The following is a 10,000-nucleotide window of genomic DNA, read 5'->3' on the forward strand; positions in this document are numbered from 1 at the left end:
ATATATATATATATATATATATATATATATATATATATACATATATATATATATACATTATATATACTGTATATATATATATATATATATATATATATATATATGCACAGTATATATTTAGAAATCTTAGACGTTTTTTCTGGCTGGCATTATGAGTTTATTTGCATATCATTATCTAAGGGTCGTTTCTTAGCTGAATAAAACCGCCATGCAATGGGTATACGGTGTATATGAACGTAAGGCACGAGTTTCCCAGTTTCTATCATTCCGTTTTCTACCAATCTCCCCCCATTTTCTACAATTTCACCATTCATCGCCTATAGTTCAGTGACACCTCCTTTGTGGTGAATGGAATCGACGTGGATTTAGCCAGAACAAATATATATAAGAACGAACTTGTCGATGGTTCTCAGATTCAGATATACCTTGAGGACATTTGCATCTAACCCATAGTGTTACCAAAATGAAGCAAATATACCATTTGTTGTGCGTTTGATATATGCATACGGTTGTCCTCAGTATAACAAATGTGATATTGTGTGTGTGTGTGTTGCGTGTGTGCGCGCGCGTGTGTGTGTGTTTGTGTGTGTGTGTGTGTGTGTGTGTGTGTGTGTGTGTGTGTGTGTTAGTAAGCGAAAACTCATGGTACCTCAATTTTGATACTTGCATGGGAGGGGGAGGAGGGATTGTGCATAAATTCAGACATAAATAGAGGCATTTGTATTCATCATAGATGCTGATAAGTGTAGTTTGTATTCGCTTATGCCTGATGATAGGCATTGCTGTGGGCATCACGGAATGATGTCAATATATGTCCTCGTGTGTGTGTGTGTGTGTGTGTGTGTGTGCGCGTGCACTATCACACTTATGTATAAATACGTATGCCCCATACATGAGTATGTGTACATCTATGTGAGTGTAAAAATAAGCACGTATACACATACACACACACATACACACAGTCACTCCTAAACACATATACATTCATACATACACATATAAAGATATATATATATATACGCGCGCGCGGGGTGGCGCGTGGGAGCGCTCGACGGAAGGGATCTAGCGAGAATGTGCTAATTGTGCGTTGTTTGCTTAGCGATGATGTACGTCACGGCCCGGATTTAGTGGCGCTTTGCATTCCGGGAGGCTGGCTACCGGCTGTCCTCCTCCTCCTCCTCCTCCTTCTCCTCCTCTTCTTCTTCCTCCCCCTTGCTCCCCTTCCTTCTTCTCCTCCTCCTCCTACCCCCCTTCCTTCTTCTCCTCCTCCTTTTTTATTCTTTCTTCCCCTCATTCTCTTTGTCCTCCTCCTCTATCTCCTCTTCTTTTGTCCTCCTTGTCCTCCTATTTCTCTTTCTCCTCCTCCTGCTCCTCCTTCTGTCTCCCCCCTTCTACCCCTGCTTCTCTTCCTCCTCCTTCACTTTCTTCTCATCCTCCTTATCCTCTTATTTTTCATCCTTGTCCTCTTCCTCATCCTCCCCTTTCTTCTCCTCCTCTTCTTCCTCCTCCTCCTCCGTCTCCTCCTCCCCTCTCCTTCCGCCACCTTGCCAGACACCCTTAACCTTAATGTCTAACATTCGCCGGTATTATCAGTTAAGATTTTTCTTTTATTATTTATTATTCGCTCGTTATCTGCTACAGACTCTCTCGGTTTACGCCGGTGGTCCTCGAGGGGGAAAGCTTATGCACACACACACACACACACACACAGACGCACACACACACACACACACACACACACCACACACACCTGAGTTCAACTCCAACAGCTCTTGGAAACTGCTACTTTACTTTGGTTTCCTCGAGTAATAAAGGCAAAGGTGCCTGCTTTCGGTTGTCTCTCAGCACCTCCTGGTGTACGCGCCTCATCTTTAGGCTGCGACGTTCCGTCAACGTGTAAACGGAAGGAGTCGGGCGTGGGTACTCATGGTAGACGTCTCTCTCTCCCTCTCCCCCACCTCTCTCTCTCTCTCTCTCTCTCTCTCTCTCTCTCTCTCTCTCTCTCTCTCTCTCTCTCTCTCTCTCTCTCTCCCTCCCTCCCTCTGTGCGTGTGCGTGTAGGTGTTGGTACGTATGTGTATGTGTGTGTGTTTGTGTGCGTGCGTGTGTTTGTGCGTGCGTGTATGTGTGTGTGTGTGCGTTTATGTGTGTGTTTGTGTGTGTGTGCGCGCGCATGTGTGTGTTTGTGCGTGCGTGTGTGTGTGTATGTGTGTGTGCATGTGTGGTTGTGGTTGTGTGTGTGTGTATGTGCCTGTGTGTTTGTGTGCACGTGTCTGCCTGTCTGTCTTTCTCTTCTCTTTCCCTTTATCTTATTTTATCACCATTTACCTACAAATAGAAACAACAAGACGGCAGCTGCCGTAGCAGTTCCCGTCGTGAGGTACTTGTTTCCTCAACTATACATACACACGCCCGGTCCTCCTCCTCCCTTTATCCCAAGATTGTCTCCATATTTTACCTTCCTTCTTCCGCCTTGTTGAACCTTCCCCCCCACCCCCCACAGGCCTTCCCCTTGGCCCTTAGATCATCGCCTTAGCCTTAATAGGACACCCAAGGGCCTCATGCGTCACCTGGGACCTTAGTAGCCGGGCCATAGTAAGCGAGCCTTAGTAACCCGGTCTTAGTAACTGGGCCTCAGTAACCCGATCTTAGTAACCCGGTCTTAGTAACCTGGCCTTAGTAACTGGTCCTTAGTAACTGGTCCTTAGTAACTGAGCCTTAGTCCTGAACGTGAAGAGCAGGAGGACGAAACCATCTCCTTGGCCTGATGTGTTTGGATAGCCTTTGGCAAAAGTGTGAAGGAATATGAGAGGGCATTTCTGGTGTCTGTCATTTTCTCAATTTGGGAACACCTTTTGGTTCCGAACATTGGATTTTTTTTCTTAATTTTAGAGAGATATTCCGAATAAAAGAGACTGGGCAGGGATTGCGGAGAATGAACAAGATTGAGATTTCTGACAACAAAAGCGAAACAAACTTTGATTCATTTTTTTTTTCTATTGTGTGACCTTACTTGTGAGACCATTCTCCTCGCTTCACAATAAGTTCTTGACCAGAAATATCTACCTTCCTTTCTTCCCTCCTTCTTTTCCTTCTTCCTTCGTCCCTCTCATCCATCCTTCCCTTCCATTCCTTTCTCTTCTACCCTTCGTCTCTTTTTCTCTTTTTTCTTCCCTTCCTCTCTCTTTCTCTTCGGTCTTACCCTGCCTTACCTTCCACCTACAACCCCTCCTCCTCCTCCTCCTCCTTCTTTCTTAACTTAAAGCCCTCTCACTTCCTTGCCCCCGTCCTCCTCCTCCTCCTCTTCCTTCTCCTCATCCACACCTTCTCCTTTTCTTCTTCCCCTTCTCTTCCTCCTTCTCACTCCCCTCCTCGTCCTCCTCCTCATCCCCTCCTTCACCTCTGCCCTTTCTCTTCATCCAACTCATCCTCTTCCTCCTCCCTTTCTCTTCCACCCTCTTATCCCCCTCCTCCTCCTCCTCCTCCCCCTCTTTCCTTTTCATCCACCTCCTCCCTTTCTCTTCCTCTTGCTTTTCCTCCTCCTCTTTCTCCTTTCCTTCCATCCTCCTCATCTTCTCTTCCTCCTCATTGCCTCCTCCCCGTTTCTTCCTCTTCGTCCTCCTCGTCCCCTTCTCCTCATCCTGTTCCTCATCCTTTTCTTTTCATTCTTCTCCCCCTCCTCCACTTCCTCCCCATCTCACCACCTTCTCCTCTCCTTATCTTCCTCTTTATCCACCTCCTTCTCCGCATCTCCTCCCCTCCTCCACTTCCTCCTTATCCACCACTGCCTCCTCCTCCTTTATATCATTCTTCTCTTCCTCCTCCCCTCCTCCACTTCCTCCTTATCCACCTCCGCCTACTCCTCCTCCTTCGCCTTCAAATCCTTCTTCTCTTCCTCCTCCCCTTCTCTTCCTCCTCCGTCCTCCTCCTCCTCTTCTCCCTCCTTTATATCCTTCTTCTCTTCCTTCCCCCTTCTTTCCCTTCCTCCTCCACCTCCTCTCCTCCTCCTCCTCCACTCTCCTCCTCCTCCTCCCCCTCCCCTGCTGCTTGTGTGCGAGACGTAAATCTTCATTAGCGGAGGAAGAGCGTCACCAAGCCTTGACTTATGGCGGCTGGCCCCTGCATCACGTCACGCGACGTCACGCCGAACAGCGTCAAGGTACACGACGTATCTCGCGTCATGCCCCCTGTCCGTCCATGCCACACGTGACAACGTTTGTCGCCGCGGGGGGGAAACGTTTGTCACCGTCAGACGACGTTTGTCGCCGTCGGAAAACGTTTGTAGCCTTCAGACGACGTTTCTCACTGAGACAACGTTTCTCACCGTTTGTTCCGTTGCAATATCTGCATCTCACTCTGCAAAGACATTTCTATCATGTGAATATATATATATATATATATATATATATATATATATATATATATATAATTCTAAGATCCTACTGACATATTTTCTTTTAAGAAAAATGAAAAATACTGAAAAAATGCACTTCTAAGAACTGTATTAAGTAAAAATATAAAAATAAAAAGTCCATTCCTAAAATTCTAGATTTTGTAGTTACTGCGCCCGGCGTTTTTAATCAGCTTGGTGTCGTGTATGGATTTTTTTTTTCTTTACATATTGTTTATTGTTTAATTTCATTATTTGCTATTTATTCGTGTATTTGTTTCTTTTTACCTTTATTACCTATTTATTTCGTTTTATTTTATTTTTGTTTTTATTCTATGTTATTCTATTCTATTTTTATTTCTATTTGTCTTAATCTTATTTTATTTTATCTTATCGTATTTCATTTTATCTTTATTTTAATTTATTGTGACAGAGTTTATCGACTATATTTCTTATTTCTTCGTTGCAATACTCATGCCCCCATCCCCGGCACAGGGAGCGTGTCCGCCGGCCTGGTGGATTCGGACGCGCACTCATCCATCACGCTGAGCTGCATTACGTCATCCTCAGTGTTACCAATTTTATGACCCCATATCTTGTCACATGTCACGCTGCCATGTCATACATAAGTCACACTCTTTCCCAGCACGAGGATTTCCCCGCCTGTGTGTCTGTGTGTGTGTGTGTGTGTGCGTGAGTGTGTGTGTATGTGTGTGTGTGTGTGTGTGTGTGTGTGTGTGTGTGTGTGTGCGTGTGTATCAACTTCTTGTATCTTTAACTATCTGTCTTTCTGTGTCTGTGTATGCATGTGTGTCCCATCTCTGTCTGTATATATATGACTGTCTGTCTGTTTATCTGTGCCTGTTTTTGTTGTTTGTGTTTGTACCATATTTCTGTCTGTATATATATATATATATTATATATATATATCTACTACTGTTTGTATGTGTCCCATCTTTCTGTCTGTACCTATGACTGCCTCCATATATTTATCTGTCTCTCTGTCTGTATTTACATATTCTACCTACTTGCCTGGCCGACCGAAAAACACAAGGGGGGGGGGCTAATTTAAATCGTCTATACAAGTGTTCCGTTAAGCCATATTTACGACCTCCGAGCAAGAGGGGCGCGAGTGTGTATGCAATCACGGCACATTTTCAAGTACACGAGTTTCCAGGTCAGTGTACACACCATGTATGTATATATAATATATATATATATATATATATATATATATATATATATACATATGTATGTATATATATATGTGTACGTTAATGTGTGTGTAGGTAATTCCCCTCTCAAGTATGTGTGTGTGTGTGTGTGTGTGTGTGTGTGTGTGTGTGTGTGTGTGTGTGCGCGCGCGTTTTGCATGTGTGCAGCCATCCATCTGCCCCACGGGGGTGGTGGTGGGGGTGGGTGCAAGTGCGACTCTGAACCATAACTCCTTGGAGGACAACATAAGACTGGCCGTAGCCTCAAATCAAGAACGATGCTGTTCCCCATTCAGCCAATCACATCACCCGATTTCACGAGGCTCGACGCAATTCAACCAATCGCGTCATCGTAGTTTATGGCCTGGTTCCTTTCATCCAATTAGGTCAGTCGAATTGGTCACGTGACGACGCCAAGGAGAGGAAGGTCGCATCGGGGTATGTTGTGTGTGTATGTGATTCACCATGGTCTTGGATCACGTGTTGGACTCGTGATCGACATCTATTTCCCTCCCGGAAGAGAGCTCAGAGCTCATATGACCGAACTATGGCTAAAGCTGTGACCCAACACGCACACACACACACCCAACTCCCCGCCCACGAGAGTTAGAGTAACAACCCGCAACGCAGCAGTACTGAAATTATTTCAGCCCTGAGCGGGATTCGAACCCGGACCACCGTAGTGGCAGTCGGGTGTATGTGTGTGTGTGTGTATGTGTTAGAATCAGGGATGATTTTTTTTTACCTTTCGAAGAGCGGCCAAAAAGGCAAAATGAATAAACGAATAAATAAGTAGAAAAATAGATAAATTAAATAATAAGATAGTAATCCTATTATTCGGATCTGTCCCATCCACCCTCTGGTTGGCTGCCGTTTTTTATTATTATATATAGGTACTTATAAAAACGTGTTTACATGTATATGGTTGTTCATGTTTTAAGGTGATTGCATAGTGGATGTGGAACATTGATCCCTTCTGAATTATCTAAAGTATAAACAGACACACACACACATACACACACACACACGCACACACACACACAGAGGAGGGTAATAGCTGTCGATCACGAATCCAGCACATGATCTAAGACCTTGGTGAACAATATTTACGATAAACCTGTATGTGCCAGACACAAGTGTACATACATATACACACAAAAACACACACAGACGAACACACACACACACATACACACACAGACACACACACACTTTGACGCGAACACACACACACACACACACACACACACACACACACACACACACACATGTAGGCAATAAAGATCAAAGCTAATTAATCTTATATGCTGTTGTCATATTACTTATCATAAGTCCCGTTTTCTATACTTGAATGCAAAAGTTGAAATCCCTGAGGACCTACAGCATGTAGCGCTACAACATACTTCCATGTCTTCCAGGACCTTTGAGCACATTGCACTTCTCTTTTCTTTTCTTACCCTTTGCACCTGGAGGAGGAGGAGGAGGAGGTCGCGTGAGCAGGTGCTGTCATGCCGCAGGAGGTGTGGCAGAGGTCGATAAGGCCTTTCTTATGGTGCGGCCAGATCCTCACCCGTGATCACTTCTCCCAATATCACCCGCGAAAATTTCACCCAATTTCACCGGCGGAAATTTTCACGCGCGTAAAATTCACCCAATTTCATCGACGGAAAATTTCACCCGCGTTAAGTTCACCTAATTTCATCGGCGGAAATCTTCATCCGCGAAAAAATTCACCTTCGTAAAATTTACCCAATTTCACTCGCGAAAATTTCACCCGTGGAAAATTCACACAAGAACACCCGCGAAAAAAAAACATTACCCATGTAATTTTCACCCGCGAAATTTTCTATCGCTTAATTTTTACCCGCGACATTTTCACCCAATATCATGAGTGATCATTTCACCCAATACAACTCGCGATCTTTTTACCCAGTACCACGTTTAATCGTCTCACCCTTAACCATATCTCCTCACCCCTACCGTAATCCTTAAAACGCTCTTAATTATTTCACCCTAAGCCATCCTTTAATCATTTCACCCTGTAAGATCCCCTCTTCACTTTCACCCTAACCTTTGGATCGTTTTCAAACCCTTGAATCGTTCTCAACATCACCCTCAAATATTTCACCTTAAAACAGATCACCTTATCCTCACTCTTGCAAAGACTTCTTCCTAACCTTTAATCATTCTTGACATCACCCTGAACCACTTCACCTTAGGTTCACCCTCGCAAGACAATTTCTTCACCTTGACTCATTCCCAACGTCACCTTAGACCACTTCACCCTATGCTTAGCCAGGCAAGACCACTACCTCACCTCGAATCGTTCTTTTGCAGATGATTAAAGCCATCCAAGTCCTCCGGATCCACCTGCTCGAGCTCGAAAAGGTCCAGGAGCTGTGCAAGGACTTCTGCAACCGTTACATCACCTGCCTCAAGGGCAAGATGCAGAGCGAGAACCTCCTGAGGACCGAGTACGGCTACGACTCGCCAGGCTCTCCTGACGGAGGGTCCCCGTACAATGGACACCACCAGCATCACATGGTGCATCCGCACCCACAGGTTAGGTCATGCGTCGGAGGGATGCCAAGTACTTTGGGTATAGGTGTAAGGAAGTGAAGAAAACGGGGGGATTTTGTAACTGCGTGTACAGTTGGCTGTAGTTCTGCCGTTAACAGTTGACTGTACTTCTGCCCTAAGGAAATTGGATGCCTTATTTTGGGTGTAAGTGTAAAGAGGTGAAGAAGAGGGGGTGCTGTGACTACGTGTACAGTTGGCTGTAGTTCTGCCGTACGATAATCGCCGTTCAGTCCACGTTCTGGTTTAAAGTGAACGAAAGAACGGTCGTAAACGGTAGACGTGGGGAGTTAAAGGGAGAGGGAGGAATTAAAGGAAGAGTTGTCACCGTAGGTCTTGGTATAAAGAGGCCCAATAAAAATATGTGGTTAATTCATTCTGAATAATAAATATATTACCTAATAAATGTCTAATAATAATAACACGTATCATTATCAAGAGAATGTCCTCTTTCTTGATGAGACGAAGGAGTCGACAGAGCTATCTCATTGCTGACAAATGGACTTCTGTGATCTTTGTTATCAATATCTATATATATATATATATATATATATATGTATATATATATATATATGTATATATATATATATGTATATATATATATATATATGTATATATATATGTATATATATATATATATATATATATATATATATATATGTATAATTACAAATACTGAATGGTCCCCAGTACATAGATTTTCATCTTACCAACCACAATTATCATTTCTTTTTTACCCCTTGCAAACACTGTCGACACTGACAGTGAGCTCGATGCAAGGACATTCGGAAACTGATACGATGTCGGGCTTGGATTTGAACCTCGCCGATATGTAACAAATGGACAGTAACTTAACCAATTGCGCTATCAAAAAGATACAAGTATGCTCGAGTTATTTACATATACACGAATTTTATACTCAACCCACGCCCGCCATGATAACGCAATCAGTAGTATGTACACAAGTGGGATAGTACTACAACACACAATGAATGGTCCCCAGTACATATTATTCCATCGAGCTCCTTGTTACTCTCGATCGTGTTTCCAAGGAATTAAAATGGAAAAGTTAATGTGGTTGATAAGATGACATTCTATGTACTGGGGACCATTCAGTGTGTGTTGTAATACTACCCCACTTACGTACATACTACCAATTGAGCTATCATGGCGGGCGTTGGCTGAGTATAAAATTCGTGTATATGTAACTCGATCATACATGTATAAAAAAATATGCTCAACTCACATCTTTCTTGATAGCGCAATTAGTTATGTCGTTGTCCATCTGTTATGGCTAGGTTCGAGTCCTCAGCCTGACAGCGTATCAGCGTATCAGTTTCCGAATATGCTTCCATCGATCGTGTTTGCAAAGAATTAAAATGGAAAAGTTAATATGGTTGATAAGATATATGTATGTGTATGTATGTGTATATATATATATATATATATATAATATATATATATATATATATATGCAAACAATCACATCAGCGTGATACGAAAATGCAAACTAACCACAGGAGAAGAGAAACTTGTAGACAGTAAGTATATCGTATATTACATCTGAAGATGTAATATACGAGAGTACTTACTGTCTACATGTTTCTCTTTTCCTGTGATTATTTTGCATATATATACGTTTATATATATATATATATATATATATAACATATATCAATATATATATATATATATATATATATATATATATGCAAACAATCACATCACCGTGATACGAAAATACAAAGTAACCACAGAAGAGAAACTTGTAGACAGTATTTTCGTATATTACATCTGAAGATGTAATATACGAAAGTACT

At 42.8% G+C, this 10,000-nt stretch overlaps 1 protein-coding gene across 2 annotated transcripts in view; it reads left to right on the forward strand.

Annotated features, from left to right (window-relative positions):
* Positions 1-10,000, forward strand: part of LOC143027077 (homeobox protein PKNOX1-like) — a 318,091-nt gene that overhangs the window by 253,872 nt on the left and 54,219 nt on the right. For both annotated transcript variants that reach the window (XM_076188011.1, XM_076188010.1), the window contains exon 4: positions 7,941-8,165. In XM_076188011.1, coding sequence (XP_076044126.1) covers positions 7,941-8,165 — 225 coding nt within the window. The remainder of the gene's footprint in view (positions 1-7,940; positions 8,166-10,000) is intronic.

Source organism: Oratosquilla oratoria, chromosome 7, assembly GCF_046742065.1.
Source record: "Oratosquilla oratoria isolate Oo_2021 chromosome 7, ASM4674206v1, whole genome shotgun sequence".
Lineage (NCBI taxonomy): Eukaryota > Metazoa > Arthropoda > Malacostraca > Stomatopoda > Squillidae > Oratosquilla > Oratosquilla oratoria.